Source organism: Gallus gallus, chromosome 1, assembly GCF_016699485.2.
Source record: "Gallus gallus isolate bGalGal1 chromosome 1, bGalGal1.mat.broiler.GRCg7b, whole genome shotgun sequence".
In the NCBI taxonomy this organism is placed as follows: domain Eukaryota; kingdom Metazoa; phylum Chordata; class Aves; order Galliformes; family Phasianidae; genus Gallus; species Gallus gallus.
The window spans coordinates 75,327,629-75,350,236 of NC_052532.1; the positions used below are offsets into that span (position 1 = coordinate 75,327,629).

The window sequence follows — 22,608 nt, forward strand, 5'->3', positions numbered from 1 at the left end:
ATTCACAATTACAGTTTTAGTGAGGACTTTTGGAGGAGAATGCTTCAAGATATGTGAAAACGTTCTTTAAATATGTTCTTGTCAACTAGCAACATGCCATAATAAAATCCTGAATCATACACAAATACAAGGAACACCTACTGCTTAAAGTGAAATGGGGAAGAGGACGTATATATACAGATATATACAGAAGACCGCTTGCAGCTCTAAGCCAGGAAATGTCAAGTGCAATATAAAAATAAAAACTCCATCATTGAAATAAAACAAGCTATACTTCACAGTTTATTTGTGGTGATGGGTGTTTATTTCAGTCTGGAGAGCCATCATACTGTTGGGATGGAAAGGGTAGGTTTCTTCTACATTTAGGCTGATGGTAACATGTCTATTTGTGATTTCCACACTGATGCAGCTTTTAATGAACTATGAAATTGTACCACCTGAGGGAACTCGATAATAACATTCAGAATTCTTTCAGTGTTTTCCCTTTTTTACGCTGATCAGTAGAAAAGTCACTGAAACTGGAGTCATAAACGCGGTGCAAGAAATTTACAAATTTGCTATAAAAGTATACTGACATCTAAGAAACTGAAGGTCTTCCAGTTTGACTTGCTCTCAAATCATCTCACTCGCCAAAGTAACGGAAATCTATGTTTGACATCATGGTAACGTGACCTGCACTAGTATAAATTTGATTGTGCTATACTGCATTAAATATATATGTAAAATTATTTAAAAATGAGCTTTAATCTTGGAACAAATCTAGCTGTCATCTGTTACTACCTATTGTAACAAAGCAAGGTTGGCCACAGCAGGTTGCTTAGGGCCTTGTTCAATTGGATTTTGAAAATCTCCAAGGAAAATCTCTACAACATCTCTGAACAACATGTTCTGGTGTTTGTTTGATGATTCTTACAGGGAAAAAAACAAACAAACAAACAAACAAACAAACAAAAAAAACAACAAACAAAAAAAACCCTTCATCTTACATTTAGTTGGAATTTCCCATATTTCAATATGCTTTCACCAACTCTTGTACTTTTACTGGGCAGTACAGAGAAGTACTTTGTCTTCTTTATTCTCCCACAACCAAACATTTATACACATTGATAAGATCACTCCCACAGTCTCTCCCAGCTTTCTGTTCCTGAAACTAGACTGTTCTGGCTCTCCCAGTGTCTTATGCCAGATGTTGGAGTACCTTAATCAAATTAGTAGATGCTGGATGCGCTCTATAAATCCATATCTCCCTTCTACTGGAAAGCCCAGAATTCAACACAGCATTCCAGATGTGGTCTCATCAGCACTGAGTGAAGCGGAAAAAAACACCTTTTTCAACTGCTGCCATCTTTTCCAACGTGCTGAAGCTGATATTCAGCTCTGTATCTGGATTACCTGGTCATACTCTGACAATTCGCATGGATGAGTTGGTCGAGACGTCTTTCATTTCATGATGTGATAGCTGTGCATGGTTGTCCACAACGTGGCTTGTCTTTCACATCACTGTCACCACTGCTGAAACACCTGCCGTCTGATAAGTACAGCCTCAGCCCATAAATAAAGGAGTTTTCCTACATGCTGACAGATTTCTACTTTCTTATTGTTCTTTAATCCCTTTCTAACAGCAAATTACATTTTCCTAAAAAGGAAAAATACTGAAGCAAAAAGATCCCAGCGGCATCCTAAGGCAGCAGGCAGGTAAAATATAAATTCAGAAATTGATGATATGTCCAGTTCACAAAGTCAATAGCTGAAAAGGGCATAGCTTCAGAGAGCTGTTTCTAGGAGTGGGGTTAAACAATTCTTCTTTGAGCCAGTCGCAATCTCTTTTGCAAATGATTCTAATTTCTGTAGCTGTAAATGAAATCTTTAAGATGTGATAACACTTCTGCAAACTGGTTTACTGTCCTTAACATGACAACAATGTCAAATGCATAATAACTCAAAACAAACAAGGAAGAGAAACTCATTTCATGGTATTCCATGGAACTGATCAAAGTCTGAATAAGCGAAGTTTATTTTCTTTGAATATTGCATCAGATAATCCTTTTCCCAACATACACTCTCTCTTCATTGCAGTGCATATTCTTTCTTGTTTATCCCACCACACACAAAATAGTCTCCTATTTCCACACATTCAGACTGGCTCTATAAAACTAAAAGATCCATTCGAAAGAAACTGCAAGCTATCAATCTTTGTGTTCACCTCAGCTGTCTCTTGTTCAGGAACCAGGATGAAAACTGGGTGAAAATACACTTACTATGTGCCATCTTTCCATAGTAACAAAATCTGACCTCTCGAACTAAGAAATTATGTGGCACAATTATCTGCAAGGGCATGTAGAAGCAGAGTGCCCATGCCTTTAAGGATATCTGGTCAAGGACCTTTTACAGTACAAAAGGGGGCAAGGTAATATGGTAGAGAGGAAGCCGTAAGCAAACAAGAACATACAGGAACACCATCCTGGCTGACATGATAAGGGAAGCAGTGATGAGAATAAACCTTATCAGTATGACTGATGAGGGCATGTATGAGTGTGAGAATGTTTATTCCAGTAAGGTTATCTGATCAGGAACCCTGTCAGCTGGGAAACTAAAGGAAAAAGGGGGAAACCAGAAACAAAGTATACAGAGATCCAGACCTAGCAAAGCAAATAAGGAGACGATAACAAGAAACAAAACTTGCTAGTCATGCAAACTGGTGGGCTATCAAGAAACTACAAGTGCCACTCACAGGAGGATCAGCCTGGACTTTGCCACTGCTAAGTCAAAGGAACAAAGGCAATTTAAAAAGACGAGAGGATAAAAGGGGCTGACAATGTATAAAACAGAGCTGATCAGTATTCTAGTCAGACCTGTGCCTCATCATCACAGTGTCTCCCATATCATCGTACCTTTCCTTAACTATTGCTCTGCACAATCTCACCTTCTATTCTGTGTGCATGTGTGCCACAAGGACTACGTGCCAGCTACTGGTAAGACCTGTATGTGTGCAAGTGACTTCAGCTACAGGTATCAGACTAGGGGAGTAGACACCCCCGGCCTCTGGTGACAACTACTGGGTTGAGCAAGGGTCCTAGCATTAGTAGCTGGAGGGGCCATAGCTTGTGGACGTGAAAGGGCTCAACAGACCCAGAGTGTCAGCTACTGAGGAGACCCGTATGAGTGGACTCGTATGAGTGGACTCTAGCTACTGGAGTCAGACTGGGAGTGTAGGCAACCCTAGCCTGTGATGCCAGCTACTGGTGTGACTGGGCATGTCGACATCAGTTAAAGGAATGAGGAAGGGTTTGAGTAAAATTCTCAAGAACTAAGCCTGGAAAAAGGATAACTTGCTCTGAAAACCCACAAGGATACCACCCCTGTGACCACACTATTTGCAATGCAATATGGGTTTTTTGTTTGTTTGTTTGTTTTTTTGCTTGTTTGTTTTTGCAAAAAAAAAAAAAAAAAAAGTTTGATCTCTAGCATAGCTTGCTGACATAAGCTTTTCTACTGTACAAATAATAGAAATTATGTAATTGAATTTGTGAGCAACGTGAGCAGACTGTTAAACAACAGCAAAAAGAAATGCAATCAAGCAAAAAAAAAAAATCTTATTTTGACTGCTCAAAGATCAAGCCTCTGAATTGCCACACTAATCCAGAGTTGCGTCACTTGAGAGAAGCAAGGGAAGTATGGAAGAAACACAAGCCTGTTACAAAGTATTCCATCTCAGTCCCCACAGTTTGGTTTGTTTTTTTTTTTTCCTCTCCTTTAACAGTAGTATATATATAGTAGATAAAGTATAATGGAGTAGACCTAATCTGGGGGAGTACACTATTTTGTACAGTACCTAATAATAATCACAATTACAGCACTGATGCACAATACTGGTCAAAGGAATTTTAAGTCTGACACATGCTCATTAGGTATAGGTAGCCAATTCAAAACACATCAATAACTGATAAGTCTCCTTCCTGGAAATAATCTCCAACTATGCAGATTGCATAAATTCCCTTTAGCCTTCCTGCTAGGTTCTCATTTGCTGATATGTTTTAACAAGGATCAGTACTGTCTTCAAAGCACCAGCTATACTGGCACTCGGTGTGCTCTGGAATTTAAGTCACTAATTCTAGCTAGTACATTACGTATCTCAAATCTAGCTTTGAAGTGAGTGCACAGCAAGGCACTGGGTATGGGGACAGTTTCCATACCAAAATAAAGCTAAAATATTTTGGTTTTGCAAATTTTCACTTAAATGCAAAAGTTTGTAAAAACTGTCACTATAAATGAACAAGAATTAATATTGACACTCTCCCAGAATGCTCTGGATGAAATGAAATATTTCAGCATAACTGAACACACAACTATTTCAAAAAGCAAAGCCAGAAGATGAAGTTTGATATGATACAGAGATGAGATCAGCTTAAAAAAAATATTAAGCCTATGTGAAAACATTCTGTAATAAAACTAATTTAATAAGAAAATTTTACCTCAAGACACAAAAGAGAAGAGCATGCTCTTTTGCAAAGGTGTTAAAAGAAAACGGAAGAAAAATTTGACAACAAGTAACAGTAATTGACAATAGCAGCTTTTGTTTCCCATAATCACACCAAATCCCTTTTCATTTATTTAACGCTCCTTAGTCCAAAAATTTTTTTCCTTTCTTCCTCTTTCAATGTTCTTTTTATTAAGCCCAACTATTTCTTGTTCTGGTTACCATTACGGATTTGACTTGCACTTACAATCTCTCTCTCCTTGCCAGCAAGAGGAAGACATTCTTCTCAACAGACATTTTAAGTATCAACGTCCATCAGCACAAAGATAATCACTGGGAATCAGAATAGTACATTCAGTAAGAGCTGAAACTACAATTGTGCAGTGATTTGGTAAGATAAAGATTCTGCCATTTGATTTAATTAAGAAGTAAACAAGAGAACAGAATACAAACTATTGGAAAAGATACTTAAGATCAGTACAGCTGACATTTTGCGTCTATGAGACCCTTAAAAAACCAAACCAAACCAAAACAAACAAACAAAAAAACCCTTGTTTCCTTAGTTAATAAAGATCAGTTCAGACCTCAGAAGAAATAAAAGAACAAATCAAAGTAACAACAGCACGAGTTTCTGCTAGTTTCACGAAGGGCATATTCTGTAGACTACTGGCTAAGAATGAAAAGGAGCCAGTAACTAAAAACTCCCTATATGATCTGCTATTTTACACAATGTGGGAAACTGTGTGCACAGCTAGCATGTTTGTGAATCAAACATGAATCATGCTTACAACTGTAGGACCTGCAGTTCTCAGCTGGAATCAGAGATCAAATATTCTTCTAAGATGCAGAAAAAAATATGCATCTTTATCTTAAACTGCCTAGGACTAAAGCTGCTATAAAGTTATAAATAAAAACAGGCAGCCAGTTTGTGCAAGTTCCGTTGACAGGTAAAGATAACAACACAAGGGAGAAGGATGAGATATCAGAGACATCAGAGACAGTTATGATGCCAGATATGTAGTCAATTTTAAATACAGCCACTGATCCAAGAAGTCTGTTAACAATTCCATGAAAGACCAATAAGGATTAGTCCCTACCTGCCTTAATGCTCTCTGTAAGGATTTGTTACATAGCCAAAGGCAAGCTTGAAGAAGCATGGAAGACTTAAAAAAATCCACTTCTTTGTTGCATTATTGTCCCTTGTGTTCCTCATTATGTCTCTTAGCAAATAAAGTCACGAGGAATACAGTTTCATGGCAAATCAGCTAAGATTTTAGTACATATCGTAGTAACAGCTCCCTTCTTCAAGTTCTTATTCATGCATTTGGATACTTACATATGCTGTTCACCCACATATAGTTTCTTCTGTTCTACTTGTCAAAAGCACTCCTTAATTTTACAACTACACAAATTAGAAAAACCTATCTAAACATACGTTATTAAAAGCTTTTTTATTGAGGTGTTAAAAAATGAAAGGATGACATCTTCTGAAAATTCTCATTGTTGGTTTAACTTTGTATTATTCCCAGTGAAGTTAACCTACATTGTCTTCGTTAACAGCAAATAAACCAGCGCTGAGTACTTCCTAAACAGTGATCAGACAAGAATATGTAATCTGCATGCAAATACGTGCAGGCACATACATACTACAACGACATGGCAAAAATACAGAGCAAGAACTCAGAAAGGTATATGGCAGTGATGACATCCCAGCACTGAACTCAATATTTATACACTGAACAGCTGCCAACCACAAGAGCTTTGGGGCATCATTTTTGTCAAAAACAAACTTGAAATTGTTGTGCAAGAGTTTTGTAACCAACCAAGGATATAACTGAAGCTTACCTTCAAGCTAAACATAGCAGCTTTGTTGATCATTAGGTCCTGTACATCTTGAAATGTGTACTACAAAACACACATACATAGACATAGGAGAAGTCATCCAGGTTTGGCTTTAAGTCCTACAATCAATCTTTATAAAAGGTTTGTTTCATCACAGAGCTACAGTATTACAAGCATATTACTACCGCACAAATAATGACTTGCAATATATTTTTAACAACTCAGAACATAAATCTTGCCTTTGAACAAAAACTTACTAATGCACTCAACTAAGCAATTTCAGACTCGTAATACTCCCTTACATTGTAAAAAGGCATTAGTGAAGTTTGTTTACAAATTTCTAAAAGCAGATGGACAATCTCTCTTAAATGTTTAACAGCTTCATAAACATATGCTAGCTTTTCTTTCACCTCTGTCCTTTCACAGTTTGGGTTTTCATTGTTGCTGTTTTTGCAAAAGGAAAAAAGTATCAAGAAAACACAAATATTCAGTTCAGCTTCATTAAATTTAACAAAATTCTATTAAGTACTCAGGATAGATTTGGTTGGCGTCAAAGATAACAAATATCTTTGGGTTCCAGGTGTTATCCACACAGCTGTCATACAAGTTCACAAAACTTCCATCTCTTGAAGGAGGCCTCATGTATTTTGAATCACCATTGATATAGTCGCCAGTTAATACACGTGCAAGAAACATGACTTTATCTGGTTTGTGCAAATGAGGCTGCAGATTCACACCATGAATTTGGAAAGTATCTCCATGCTTCATATCCTCTTTGCAGAAACGACTGGAATATGACGCATCTCTTGCAAAGTAGGTCCCTTTCAAATAAAAAGCAAATTCTTATTATATTCTTATCGTGGTAGGTTAACTTCTAATGAACAGATAGGTACCAGGATGATGAAAAAGTCTGTCCTTTTCTGTTTATTGGCAATCCAATGATTCTGTTCTGACATCATTATAATCCAATCCTACGTTGGCCAACAATGTCAGAGGTATGACTTTTTGCTGATGGCATGACATTAGAAGTTGAAAATTCTCACCACTATTCTATTAAATTCTATTGTCATGTGACAAATGAACGCAGAGGGGCAGTCTGACAAAATGGTGACTGACAAGGAAGTGTGTATGAAGCAAAGGTGTGTCACTGAATTCCTCCACGTACAAAAAACATTGCACCCACTGACATTCTTTGATGCTTGCTGAATATTTGTGGAGACCAGACAGTGGATGTTAGCAAAGCAAAGCAGTGAGTGGTGCATTTCAGCAGTGGTGACAGCAAAGTTTAAGACAGGCCAAATTGCAAATGGCCTTGAACAGCTGTCACACCATGAAGCATCTCAGATCAGCTCATCTGTACGAATCACAGTATTATGATCAGGACACTCAGTACAGAACTGAATATCAGCTTCAGTGCACAGGAAATGATGGTGGCAACATTGGAATACTACAAAGTTTATGCCAGGTGTGTCCCACAGATTCTCACACCGAAACAGAAAGAACACCGTGGGCAAGTTTGTCAGGACCTATAGAACGAGACTGAAGGTGATAATTTCCTGGATCGCATCATTACTGGTGATGAGACATGGTGTCACCACTGTGTGCTGGAGTCAAAACAGCAGTACATGGAGTGATGATGTGTGAATTCCCCATTGAAGACAAAGTTCAAGACACTGCCCTCAGCAGGTAAAGTGATGTGGACTGTCTTTTGGAATAGGGTAGGGGGGATCCTTCTGGATTTCCTAGAACCCAGACAAGCCATCAACTCTGACCACTACATCGCGATGCTGAGTAAGTTGAAGACTCAAACTCCCAGAGTCAGGCCAGAGAAGAAAAGACAAACTTTCTCTTGCAACACAGTAACACCAGGTCCCATACTAATTTGAAGACCTTGCTGCACATTGCCAGTCTTGGCTGGACTGTCCTACCATACTCATCATATAGTCCAGATTTGGCACCTTCCTACTTCCATCTGTTCAGGCCAATGAAAGATGGACTGCATGGGCAGCATTTTTCCTATCAAGAACATTGTCACAGCAGCTGTGAAACAGTGGGTCACCTCTGCTGGTGCCAATTTTTATGAGTGCAGTTCATGGCTGGTGACTAATGTTGAAAAATAGCGTTTTGTAGCAGAGAACGTGCTCTATCAAATTGTGTTACTGTGCTCTTTGGATCCATTGTAGTTTCTATGGGAATAAATAGGAAGCATTACTTTCAGAGCAACCTACAGAACGTGAGCAAGTATTTTGCGTGAACATTTTATCAGGGAGACTCTCCTTGTGAACTACACAGCTTTGCAGTTCATCCTTCATCCACCCCACTCCCAAGTCCTAGCCATCAGTTATGCTGATTACATTGTTTACTCTATTCTTACTTTCTTCATTACACTTGATGTAAAAGCAGAGCGATATTAAATGTCTCCTGTAAAAACACAGGAGTACATCACAAAGAACATTCTATAAGGAACGCATAATGTTGAACAGTTCAGACTGCCAAACTGCTGTATGTGAAAAAATATTTACCTTTTCCATATACAGCAGCATGCATTCCATTTATTCTCCAGTCAAAGTTATGAATACATATTGCTTCTACAAATTCATTACTGGTGCCATGAAATAACATCTGCTCATTAATAGTTGTGACACCTCTTTTCTTCTTCAGTTGAGCTTTTTTCCTGCAGAAAACATACAATGCAGTATTATAAGCATTTGTACAAAACAAATTAAGTTCCTACTCTGAAAACACTGCAGAGAGGCAACAGACTTAAAATTTCCTAAATTTCACTTTTGCAAGTGTCTATATGATTTCATATTTTAAAAGAGATTAGAATTCCTAAGGTACATGTTTAGAAATCACACCTGGATACTGTAGATTATTTTCAGAAGTAATCTAAGGTTAGGAAGAAAAGGTCTTCTAAAAAATTTTTATCAATTCTATTTATGTGATAGCTTCAGTGCAGTCATTTTCTGCACATACACCCAGAAAAAAGAACACCCATTATTTAATTTTGTTGTTGTTTTTGTTCTCTTCAACTGCATAAACTGCATGGCTAGAAGGATAACAATCTTAGTGGATTGTAATTATCCCACTAAAATAACAAAACCACTAAAAATAAAAGTATCTAAATGTCTAGGCTAAATTACCAACATGACCATGGTTTTCTGAATTTATGGTTCACATACTTTCTAGAAGAGCCAAGTCTTGTGTCACACCATTAAAGAACTTTGGAGAGGAGAGGAAAAAAACAAACAAACAAAAAAAAAAACTGAACAACAGACAAGCCTATAATACAGTCTTATGGGCAGAACATCATGGAGCACATACAAAACTAAGATGTATCATAGCTTTGTTCTTGTCTGTGTGCCTGAATTTTCTATGCATAAAAACCACAGTGGCTGCAGGAAAAAAAAAGCAGATTTAGGTTTATCAAATTAAGCAATCTGATTATAACTGTAGTGCAGACATGAACTGGGGAGGCATTCTCAGGGCCTACAGTTTAGATACATCAATCTCCTATCAACCAAGTCCAGAGAAAGAGAGGCAGCAAAGATTCATCACCATATTGAAGGCATTATATTGCAATTGTTTATGATTTATTAATAAATACATTTCAAAGGACTTGACACCTTGCAGTACTTAGCTTAAAAATATGTTTAAATTGTCTTATTTTTAAGCTTTTGTATTTTTATTTAGTGTGAAGTAACTAACTAAAAAGTGTCTTTAGAACTTTTTAAAAATTATTATTGTTTTAAAACTGTTTTCCAAATCTGAAGAACATTGGTATAAAGTCAAAGGCATCTGGGAGCTTTCACTAATTATCTCATTTGTGGCATTTTATGTCAGAGGCAGAGGCCCCTGTCACTCAAGTTCCCCTCTGTAAGCATTTCGACAAAATGAAGGAGTCAAGACTCCTTGTATCTTCTGAAAAAACATCTGTGTGAAGCAATACTTCTGAGCTAAGGGCTACCAATGATGAATATCTGAATGTTTTTCAGTCAGTCTCCCTCTACTGCTGGCTGGTGATCTCTAACAAAGTAAAAAGGCAGCTTCAACTTCTGATGAAATAGAACACATTTGTTCCAATAAAAATGTGAATAATAAGTTGTTCAAAAACATTTTCTAACGGTCCTTCATATTTCCAACCAGTTGATTCCATAATATAAAATCCAATAATACAGTAACTATTAAAACAGAACAATATGTTTTGATGATATTGCAAATCACCATTTAAGCAATGCTCATATTTAAACACAGACCTTATCAGTGAAACAAAACACTTTCCCAAAAACACAAAAGTAAGTAGCAATCTTTCTCATATCCAGGGTGTATTGGAAAAACTGGTCCTACAGAGGGCAGAAATGCCACAGCAAATTGTTTTTTGTTAATTTGAGGCAGAACTCAATTCTATCTCTAAGAGTTCAGCCACTCTAAAAACTATCTTCTTAACACTTTTCACCAGCAGAGGAAAAACTAATCCAGTAAAACAATATTAAGCTGATCCACCACCCAAGCAGGCTCTCATACAGCCAGTCCACTCAATAAAGGAGAAACCTAAAGCAAAACTAAATACCTACTAACATACTGTTTGTATACATGCCAGCACACAGGCTGTTTCTATACAAGGGCAACATTCTCACTGACCAAACATCCTTTGCTACTTGCTCTGCTTCTCTACCATTCCAAACCAAGGTGCATAAACCTACATATGCTAGATTAAGATTCATCCTTTGTTATTTTTGCAGTCCCTCATGGGACATCAGAAGAATTTTTAGTGGATTTCAAGTGCTGTAACACCCGCTTTTCTGTAACATAATCGTTTCTTCACACCAGTGTGTGTAAGCCCATATAGTCCAAGTGGCAGAACAGTAGCATACAAAAAGCTGTATTTTACCTCTCAGATGGAGGGACAAGAAAAGCACTCAGATCTCAATTGCATACACATATTTTAGCAACCTTTATTACGCTACTTGTATTTTTGCCATAAAGGAAAGACGTTTTAAAACACAATTTTCTCCATATACTTTTATAAAGATAGAAGTACTAAAAAGTATCGTTTCATAGTTCTATAGCAATATACCCGGCGTGTAAAAACTCTTAATGTAATACTCCTCATGTATGAAATTCAAATTCTCATTCTCGGTTTTGTACTTCAAAAACATTTTAGCATAGCACCCACACATTCCAAGTTCCTAAGCCACAGATTCCTCTCACTGATTGATTAGCCTGGTAAACTACTATGCTCTTCAAATTAAATCTGTTCCTTACGTAAGCAAACAAGTTATCTCCCCACCTCCCCATCCCTGCCCCCATCATCTACACTGGAGACACAGAGGACATTTAAAGTCTGCTTGCTATCTCTTTTCTCAAAAACTGATGTATTGAGATAGTATAAATATATCCACAGAAACTTATTTATAGAAAGGTGGCTGTTAAATCACAAGGCCAGGCAAATAAGCCTTAATAACTAAAACTTGATACTAGGAAAGAAGTAGAAATGGAACTCACTACTTCTAGTTCTTCCAGGCCAACACAACATGAAGAGGAAAAGAAAAGAACCTAGAAAATGCTTTCGTAGCACTTAAATTTGAAGAAATGACATGAATTCATGCTAATTGGACACTGAACCCTGCCCTGTGTTTCATGACGTTGAGAAATTAGACAAATCACAAATATCCTAGTGGTCACTAAAAATTCAACACATAAAAGTCAGTAAAGAACAAAAGAACTTACTTTTTTTCTCCTTACTTTATTATGAGAAAGTATGGGTCTCTACCATATGGATATTCTGAACACTGATCACACTCGAACACAGTAAACTCAGACTTGGAGGAGTTACAAAAAAAACTGGTGCCATCCTTGTCAACACAGCCAAATGATATTGATAGGTTAATAAGTCTACCTGCTGCTATTTTCACTATATTCTTTACCGCTTGACCAATCAGTTACTGCTTAAATACTTCCTATCCCTAAAATCAGTCGTGAAACTAAAAAACCTCAGCATATCACTATTCTTTAGGAGAAGCTGGCATTCTACATAGATAGGAACGCCTTTGCCTTTTCACAATGAAAAAAAAGATTAGTTCATATCAAACCATCTATAAAAATATTAAAAGCGTCTTTTTCAATATTTTCCAAGAAATTAAAGTTACTGAAAGAGAAGGAATACAGTGCCAAACACAGTGCAATAATTTTTTTTTTTTTTTCAATCTTGGAATGATTAATTTTAATACAGCTACAAAGTCAGAGCTTGATTCCCAATGTCCGTAGTTATGATTAATTTCAGTCCCACCCCAGAAGCCCTGAAGTTAACATACAAAGGGAATGCTAACCCACAGAAGTAAATGGCTCTACCACTCTTAATTTTTTATGTCTTTTTTTTTAATTTACAACTGTATACTTCATGCTTGTGATAGTAAGACATCCTAAAAAAAGGGAAAAAAAAACCTTCTCAAATGATCTGGGCCACTATGCTCAAGCCACCTGAGGAAAAAGAACTGCCAATTGTGCAACTATGTTGACAGGGGATGCCAGGGGATGCCAGCCCATCTGTACCTAGGGGCCCCAGATGGGACCACAGGTCCCCCCCACCCCTTTTTTTTTTTTTTTTTTTTTTTTTGAATCATAGAATGGCTTTGGTTGAAAAGGACCACAGTGATCATTGAGTTTCAACTCCCCTGCTATGTGCAGGGTCGCCAACCACTAGACCAGGCTGCTCAGAGCTTGAAAATGATAAATTTCAACATACTGCAAGAATGCATCACTTTCGTCTGTGCTACAGATATACGTAGTACTTGTATAACTGCATTATATTTCTGCACTTGTAGAAGTTACTCCTGAAAGTTCTGTTTTCAATACTGTCAGAAATTGAGAAACAAGCCAATAAAGAAAAATAATGAAAGTAACACATTTTAATTATATACCAATAAAAGTAATTAAGCATACTGCGTGCCTTGCTCTGTTAACAATCCTAAGACTGTTGGTTTTAAAAATTATCTCACCTGCAAAAAAACTCCCACAAGTCTAGATTTTGTATTCTCTTTATTCTTTTTATTCGGTGGCTATCCATTGTTTTTCCAAAGAGACTAGAAACTTCATTGTATTCATTTGTTTTCTTTTGCAAAGGAATAAGCTGGAAAAAAAGAAGTTAGCACAATTACAACATGATGTACTATTTCATTATGTGTTTTCCAACTTGCACACCAACTCTTACCTGATACGGCTCCTCCGGATTTACATTCTCCCAATGTGAAGGCATAGGGATGGACTCATTTTCACAGATGAAACTTCAAATCAAAAAACAGTAAAAGCACATCGCAACAAGGACAAGCATTTTCCTATGAACTCTTTCTCCAAACAAGAGAGTATGCAAAAAAAGAACAAGAAAAAAAAAAAAAAAAAACAACCCAACCACTTAACACAAGACTACTTAGTGCTTCGTTCTAAAAAAGCCTGTTGTCAGCAGGTAAGGTCAAAGGTAAAGAACTTACTCTGTATACAAATTATGGCTTAGTTTATTACAAACAAACAGCAGTAATAATGTTATTACATCATCTATCCAACAAAAAGATACAAAGTTAAACTAAAAAGAATAGTCAGAGATATCTGCAACACCAGGAGAGCAACACTAATCTAGAAACAGGAGAGTGCAGATATAGCCTGAACATTTCAAATTATCAAGAATTAAAACTAGCCTAAGACTCTCAAAACTGGGCCTTCACTTGAATGCCAGTCATCTTAAGTCATTGTGTTAGATATACACAACTAAAAATCATAGAAGATTAAAAAAAAAAAAAAAAGTATTTTAAGCATGTACATAGCAACTTTAGGCCTGAAAATAGACACTACATAAAGCAATCGCAAAGTAATGGTGTCAGCGTGTGAAAAGAGACTATGTTGACTGAAGTATCAGAAGGATTGAAGGCAATTTTTCAATAAGCATAAAAAATTGAATTGCAAGATTATTGCATGCACACTTCAGCAAACACTCAGTGAAAAACAGCTGACACTTCAAAAAAAAAAAAAAAAAACCCCAAAAGACAGCCCATTCTAAATGCCAATGCTAAGTGATTGCTACTACATTTCTTTTTACAAATGTCACGGTTCTTTTTAAAAATATAACCGGATAATAATTCAGAATTGAAATTATGTTTAAGAAATATCTGGAAAAAGTAACCCACGTTAGAGATGTTCAATTTTATCTGTAGTACTATCACTAAGTATACTAGTTTTTCTTGACTATCAGATTGCATCAGAAGAGCATTACATCATCACAATGTTCCTTCCAACTAATTTAGGAAGTCATTGTTACATTGGAACAAACTACTCCATTTCTTTCTGCTGCTATTCCTCCAATTCTCCAGTCAGCAATTCTGATTTAACAGGTTATTTACTGCAAGGGAATCCAACAACTGAAGTCAGGTACAAATTCAAGCAGCTTGCCAAAGGATATTGGTATTCAGTATGCCTAGCCTCTCCCACTACAAGATCCTTATTTTCTAAATAAATAAATAAACAAACAAACAAAACCTTTTGTTTTTCTCCCTCTAAAATTTCTTCCTTCTTTATTTGACTAGCTTTTTCACATTTTCAAATTATTTGATGAAGTAAATAAATACAGACAGTCCATAAAAAACATATTTTTGTTTAATTTTACTTTGTAAAACTCAGAATTAAAATCAAAATCAGGATTAAAATCAAAATCAGGACACTTCATTTTATTTTCTTACCTGAAAGCACTGATAGAAAAGGGAGCTCGCTTTATTGGACGTTGTTTAAGGGTAGTTAGGTTGGTTTGCTTCATCTCTGAGCATAAAACAAGAGTTAGGATAAATGTTTCTGGAATTCATCTATAGCATATGAAACATTTAAGAGTCTAGTTTTTTGTGTTGTTTTTTTTTCAAACAATTTTACTACATCAAAAGCTGCTTGAAAGGAATTCCTATTTCAACAATTGATAAATCAACATCTTAGATAAAAAAAACTCAAAATACTGGCCTCGCTATTAAGAGTTATTTATAAGAGCTGACAAAAATTGCAAATACTGCACAAACCAAATGAACTGGTGTATCTGACATCTCTGTTATTTAAGTTAACCCTATGAATATACATACCTGAAAAGTCTAGTGTGTAGTTAAATTTTGCAGTAGTAAAAGAAACAGAACCATATGGGTTTGTTCTGAAGCTCCTTTCAATATCTTCACTGCTAACTGAGCAATGACTATTTGAATCAGTCTTCAAAATAAATGAAAAAGTACATTTAGACATTTTCAGCAATAGTTAGTCTGACACATAGAAGTCACAAGTAATATAACTTTGTTTGTAGTTACCTGAAACATATGCCATTTACCACACTCAGCCAAATAAAACCAGCCCCACTGAGTATCAGAGGTATCCATGTCTTCAACTGAACTTTCCATCTTTGGAAAGAGTTCTTCAGAAGTTCTTTGAAACATTTCCTGAAATATTTGCACATATATGAAGCATTTTGAAACACTCTTTGCAGAAGTACACTATCTGAGAAATGCATTAAAGAATAAAAAATAATTAAAAAGTGAATTTGTAACTCTTAAAATAAAAAAAAAACATGGCTAGCGTACTTTCTCTTTCACAGAGGAAATTTCTCTATTTTCTATTTCACTACTTCGGTATTATCCTTTATGTCAGTTAAACAATTTTAAAGCTAACTCTTTCTCATATGTCCATAAGCATGCCTAGACAGGAGAGAGATATATTCTTCAACATATCAAAGAAAGGTGCTACATTTTATACTGATAACACTATGAACAAGCCATACTTATAACACAATGGGGTCAAAGGTACTACTTAGGAGTAAGGTGTTGGGGTTACATCATAGCTTGACAAAAACATCTATGGATACTCACCACACATAAACATAAAAGATCATACCAGATGATAGGAGATGTTAGAAAAAAAATAAGAGACTAGAGTCTACAGTGCACTGCTCCTCAACACTGCATTAACTTAAAAGTGATACAACAAAATTACCTGACACTCTGGTACAATGGTTCACACGGAAAAAAACAGAGAGGCTTTCACACTCACTATTACCACCATAGTTAGAGCTCTTCAGGATGAGGGGAAAAGAGGACAGGGGAAAAGTTACAACACAGGTCTATAAAATTATGACAAAACTGAGTAGGGAATAACTGATGACATTTTCTTTCAGCATGAAGACACCCATCAAAGTTTGCATGTGTTAAGTTCAAAACAATCCAAAGAGAAATTTCTTCATAAGAGAGGTGGCAAACAATGATATTCCTTTCCACAGCATGCTGTGAATATTGCAAGTTTATGACAGTTTAAAAAGTGGCTAGGCAAGTTCATGCCTACCAACAGCTATGCCAGTATACCTTTAGAATAATCCTAGCCAGTTCCCTTCCTCATTCAACAATAAAATCCTGAAAACCCTGAAAGTACTTGACTCTAATTACATATATAGCTTAATGTACCAGCCCCATCCTTGAATCCCCCCACCAAACATCAAAATATGAAGCACTGGGGGAACTTTCAGAGGAAGAAGCATGACCCCCTCTCAGAAAGTACTAACAAATCATCCAGACAAACTGCTTAACCATGACTGGCACTCTTCCCAACAGTTTCCTCAACTTTACTTTTTCTTTCAAGAAGTAGAATAATGCACTCTAGTATAAATAAGTTAAATAAAGTACAGTTAATATCCTGAATGCTTTAGTTCTTTCCCAAACACTTCAACCCGAAAAAGGTAAAGAGCAACTTGAAGAATGCATACACTAGAATCCAGAAGTAGGCACCAACTGGCCAGTGCTGCTGCGGCAGGAGGTAAGAGCAGAAAACTGCTAGCACCACCCTGCCTTATTTGCTCTCCTAGAAACCTCTTCATGGAAACAGCTAAAGTCTGCATCTCAAATGAGGAAAGACACTTTATCATCATAAGCTCCAAAGGGCTATAAAAACATAAGCAGAAACCAGGGGAATCAGAGACAGACTTCCTCACAACATCTTCAATATGCAGAATTTGTGGACAAACCTACTTTAGTACAAATGGAAGCATGCAAATCTACCTATATGTACAGCTACCTCAAGTTTAAGCAAAACCATACTAAAGGTACATCAGCTATGTGGCAAAAAATACTTTGTAAGAGTAAGAAAACCACTCTCTGTACCATTCTTCACAAATCAAAGCCATAGAGCCTACATTCACTTGGTATTAAAGCACAATTGGCCAAGATCTTTTGATGATCAACTTCTACCTTGGTTCTTCTGATTACATGAGTATTTGGGCCTGTTCTCTTCTACAGGCTGATGTACTGTAGTCTACACACATTTTTACAGCTAAGGGGAATACAATTTAGGCTTTTGGGGTAAACTTTAGTTTCCTCATATTTCTACCAAAATTGTCAGATTGCAGCTACATGCCAACGTTAATTCAGGACCTTGAATTTGATCATTCAAATCAGTACTGGCTTTCAAACAAGTTATGAACAGTGAAGACATATTCACCTATGCCCAATCAACACACTTTTATGCATCTGGAAGGAACACAGCTTCCAGAATAAACTATTGATCAAAGACAGAAGTATTCCCACAGCTTTAAAAATTCAGACCATAGACACTACCTTTAGACAGGAAGTACAGGGTAAACAAATATATTCCAGATATTTCTAAGTAAAGAAGAATGACTCAAGTCCATAAACACAACAAAAGGGCTGCTCTCAAAAGTGATGCAAATCCAAAATGCTTGAAGAAAATTACTCAACTTACCGATGAATTTAACCACCATATACACATCATTTATAAGGCACATGTAGCATTTTGTCCAAAAACTATGAAAACATACATAGTGAGCAGAAATATATCAGCAGATTTTCTGGATGACAGGATGTCAACTATCAAAGATGCAGCAATAAGAATTTTATTAGCAATGCTATTTCTAACATAAGTCAATTCCCATTAATATCACTTTCAAAAATGGTCCCAGATGTTTACCATAAACATCTTAAAGGCAACACTACTACTTTTGACAACAAAATTCTCCTTCTAAAGAGAACTCATTTGTGTGTTGCACTACAACTAGTGTGGCTTTATTATTACTGCTAACCTCATTTACCAATTAGTTCTTTTAAGCTTGAATAAGCATGCTTTAAGGTGTATCCAGATGGGCTGCTTTCTTGTGGTGTCCATTTTGCAGATTATACTTTATTGTTGAAGGTTGCTTTGCCTACAAACATTACCTAATGCCCTGATGTGAACACATGCACCATGGCTTGTGGCCTCTTAGGAAACATGGTACGTGATCAGGTGACTTATTATTAAATAAGAGTACAGGGCTGGGAAGTGGAAGTGAGAAGGAAGAACTGCATTAGCACAAGTACAGGGAACATGTGATAACCTCCGGAGCTATATCACTATTTCTCCCCTTATAGTACAGAGGGGCACTGTTGTAAGGGGGAAAGCGTTAATCCACACACGGCACCACTACCTCCCCATCTGTCTCCCGTGTTCCCCGAAAAATGGAGAAGATGGCGGCCTATACCACCATCCCCTCTTCCCCGATGTTGTAACGCTGCCGCTCCCCACGCCTACGGCGGGTATGATGGAGTGAGGCGGGGCCGGCCAGGAAATGGCAGCGCGTAGCGAGGAGGCGGGTTAGGAGCATACAGAAAGGAGCGGCCATTTCCCTCGTCCCCCTCCCGCGCGCACTCACCGCATCTGCCGCCCACCCCGAGCTCGCTCCCCACATGTTGGCCGGAGAGTGGGGAGGAGTGTATGTGTTGGGGGAGGAGGCGGGGGAGAAGGAAGCAGGCCAAGCGTAGCAGTGCAGGTCACGTCACTGTTACACTCCGGACGCTTCCGTTACCGATGGCAGAAGAAAAGGGAGGGGCAACAGTTGTTACTGGCAACGCTATATCGGATCGTCACATAGAGAGGCGAGGCCTGGTATGCAAATTTCTAGCGGAGTAGGCGGTGTTGAAGTAAGAGGCGAGGGGGCAGTTGTGCTTGATCTTGTATCGTGCCATAAAGAGACAGAGCAGTGAGTGACGCTGTTGTGAACCTGTGGCTTGGTGGGCTGGTCTCCCTGGAGCAGCTGTAGCAGTTGCTTGTCAGTTGCAGGTTCTCTGGCAGTCTTTTAACTACCCTCTGATGTGTTCTTTTAATTATTGACTATATTTGTGGATAGGAGGGGGCTTCCTCTCTGTAAACGATTTTTCACAGCCCATAATTTTTTTAAGAGTGTTTATATATTTATTCTTTGCACATAGCATTTTAATGAACTCATACTGTGTTTCCAGCAGGTAAGGCAGTAAAAATGGCAGCTCTAGGAAGATTGTCTAATGAAAATAACAATAAAAGCTGCAGCCTATTGTGTTATCAATCAAATGGATCTTCAGAGTTTGAAAAATGAATTCTCTGTGGGCAGTTTTACCCTATAATCAAGATCTAGAAGTGGCAGCAGCTCTAGGCAGGACTTCTGGTAAGAGGACATAGTCATACATATGCCTTACACTAGTCCTGCAAGGGAAAGCTCTAGGATGAGAGCTGCTGAGTGGAAGAGCTGTCACTGACCAATCCATAGATGCAAGCTGCAGTCTTTGGAAACTGCTGGAAGCTTCCAGATAGGCCATTGTGTCATCTGAAATCTGGCAAGAAAACTCTCCAACTCCAATGTGGTGTTAGAAAGCAGCATTCTTTTATTCCTCATGATACGATAACATCCCAGGCGACTTGACAAGAAAGCACACCCTCTCAGAGTTCAGGTTCTACATTTGAGCGGCTGATACATGCATATGCAGTACGTTGGCGTACACATTGATTCTTTTTCACGGACTCAGAAGTACATGCTAATGTCCCTTTGGGCATGCTCAGTGGTATCTAGGGTAGTCCAGTGTCCACATGCTTCTTCCCCTTTTTTCACCATCAGCTTAATCACTGAAGCCTTTGACTCACTTCCATCCACTTTTCCCCAGTTTGGAAGATTTCCCTTGTGAGCCACTTTTTAAAAAAACAACGTACATGGAACCCAAGGAAAATGTCCTTGCACATTTTGAAGCAGAAGATAGAAGTATTCTATTGTGACTCCAGTACTTCTCATGAGGCAAAATCATTGAGGCAGAAGATAAAGTATTCTGTTATGTTCCCAGTGCAAAATTATTGAGGAAAAACAAGACTGTTCACCCACTAAAGCTGACATGGGAAGTTTTAGAACTATCACTTATGAATTTCTTTTGCTAAACTAATATATTGGTCCTTAAACTAATGTACTAATCCCTATTGCTAAAAAAAACAACCTGTATCAACTGTTGTAAAATTGTGCAAGGCCTGTAAAGTATGCCCTGCTGTGAAGGATTTTCATTGAGCAACTGTTGTGGATTAACCTCAGTAGTCAGTCAAGAACCACACAACTTCTTGCTCAATTCTCTGCAGTGTGATGTAGAAGAGAAAGGGAAGGGTAAAAGCGTGAGAACTTGTAGGTTGAGATAAAATTTCTAAAATGTATGAAAGACAGTTTGACAAGTAAAGCAAAAGCTGTATTCACAAGGAAAGCAAGATGAGGAATTCATTTACTACTTTTCACTGGCAGGCAGATGTTCAGCCGTTTCCAGTACAGCAGAGCACTCTATGCATATCAGTTTCTTGGGAAGGTAATGTCATCATCTTACATCTCCTTGCAGCCTCATTCCTCCTCCTTTCATCTAGTTTTAACTACTGAATATGGTGTTTTACAGTATGTAAATCTCCTTTGTCAGTTTGGATTACCTATACTGGCCTGTTTCCCCTCCCAGCTTCTTGTGCACCCCCAGCCTTCATGCTAGAAGGACAGTAAGAGAAACAGAAAAGGCCTTGGTGCTGTGTAAGTGCTGTTAAGAGACAGCTGAAACATTAATGTATTATGACCATTCTTCTGGTCACAAATCTAAAGCATAGCACCATACAAGCTTTGATAAAGAATATTAACTGTATCTCAGCCAAAACTGGTACAACGGAAAGCCAAAAGCAGCAAAGGGTGGATTTAAAATCATAAAATCATAGAATCATTAAGGTTGGAAAGAACCTCTGAGATCATCTAGTCCAACTGTCCACCTACCATCAATATTTCCCACTAATCCATGTCCCTCAATACCACATCTACATGTTTCTTAGATACCTGCAGTGACAGTGACTCCACCATCTCTGTGGGCAGCCCATTCCAGTGCCTGACTGGAAAGTTCATTCTGAGAATTTTTCCTAGTGATGAGTTTCTTATATTCTAAGGGAGTGTCAGGCAGGATAAGTGTCAAGATTCTGGCTGACTTCACCTCTGAGATAAAAAATGTTATTTTTTCTGAGTTAAAAAATTGAACAGCATCTGGTGAATCACTGAGGGTATTTCACTATCATGAATGTGAGGCTTCAAGAATGAAGCAATTTTCCAGAAGTAGGGACATCTTTTTCCAGCCATGATATTCATATTGACATGATCAAAAAACACATGACTGTGGGGATATAGCCTATCTGTGCTGTCTTACTTTACAAACAGAGTAGAAATAAGGGATTCTCACCTTACCTGTTGCAAAATATACTCCTTCCCTTCCCTTCCCTTCCCTTCCCTTCCCTTCCCTTCCCTTCCCTTCCCTTCCCTTCCCTTCCCTTCCCTTCCCTTCCCTTCCCTTCCCTTCCCTTCCCTTCCCTTCCCTTCCCTTCCCTTCCCTTCCCTTCCCTTCCCTTCCCTTCCCTTCCCTTCCCTTCCCTTCCCTTCCCTTCCCTTCCCTTCCCCTCCCCTCCCCCCTCCCCTCCCCTCCCCTCCCCTCCCCTCCCCTCCCCTCCCCTCCCCTCCCCTCCCCTCCTCTCCTCTCCTCTCCTCTCCTCTCCTCTCCTCTCCTCTCCTCTCCTCTCCTCTCCTCTCCTCTCCTCTCCTCTCCTCTCCTCTCCTCTCCTCTCCTCTCCTCTCCTCTCCTCTCCTCTCCTCTCCTCTCCTCTCCTCTCCTCTCCTCTCCTCTCCTCTCCTCTCCTCTCCTCTCCTCTCCTCTCCTCTCCTCTCCTCTCCTCTCCTCTCCTCTCCTCTCCTTATTTCTTGTCTTTTTTAAGGTGCTGACAATGCTTTATGTGTAAAATATAAACCTTTTCTAGGTATATAGACCTGGGCTGAGAGAGTTGCGTACCATTACATGTAGCATATAATAATGACATCAAGGTCTGAGCCAAATAGCTGAAATGCAATGAGACAAAATCAGAGAATTAGATAATGTCAAGAGCAGAAGGCTGCCAACACCAGTGTAGTTTCTCAAGTGTGATGTAATGACTGAATGGGACTG

General features: G+C 38.1%; 1 protein-coding gene across 5 annotated transcripts; it reads right to left on the reverse strand.

Moving 5' to 3' along the window:
• Positions 1-5,909: 5,909 nt before the first annotated feature.
• PARP11 (poly(ADP-ribose) polymerase family member 11) lies at positions 5,910-19,389 on the reverse strand. Of its 5 annotated transcripts, none has more exons than XM_015293044.4 (9): positions 19,023-19,194; positions 18,080-18,141; positions 15,646-15,774; positions 15,430-15,550; positions 15,046-15,121; positions 13,530-13,602; positions 13,318-13,448; positions 8,842-8,993; positions 5,910-7,140 (listed from the first exon to the last, which is right to left on the reverse strand). In XM_015293044.4, exons 2-9 carry the CDS (start codon positions 18,107-18,109, stop codon positions 6,827-6,829), a joined length of 1,026 nt encoding a protein of 341 aa, XP_015148530.1. In that variant the 5' UTR covers positions 18,110-18,141; positions 19,023-19,194; the 3' UTR covers positions 5,910-6,826. The 5 variants fall into 5 exon arrangements, with proteins under 5 accessions (XP_015148530.1, XP_046765635.1, XP_040517116.1 ...); XM_046909679.1 differs by lacking the exon at positions 19,023-19,194 and adding an exon at positions 18,798-18,904; XM_040661182.1 differs by lacking the exons at positions 18,080-18,141; positions 19,023-19,194 and adding an exon at positions 19,371-19,389.
• Positions 19,390-22,608: the final 3,219 nt, after the last annotated feature.

Coding starts and splice junctions, on each gene's coding strand:
- PARP11 (XM_416489.8), bottom strand. CDS start 19,058: ATGTGGGGAGCGAGCTCGGGGTGGGCGGCAGATGCG. Junction 15,122..15,429: donor CTACACACTAGACTTTTCAG/GTATGTATATTC, acceptor TTTTATGCTCAG/AGATGAAGCAAACCAACCTA. Junction 13,449..13,529: donor ATCCGGAGGAGCCGTATCAG/GTAAGAGTTGGT, acceptor CTTTTTTTCCAG/CTTATTCCTTTGCAAAAGAA.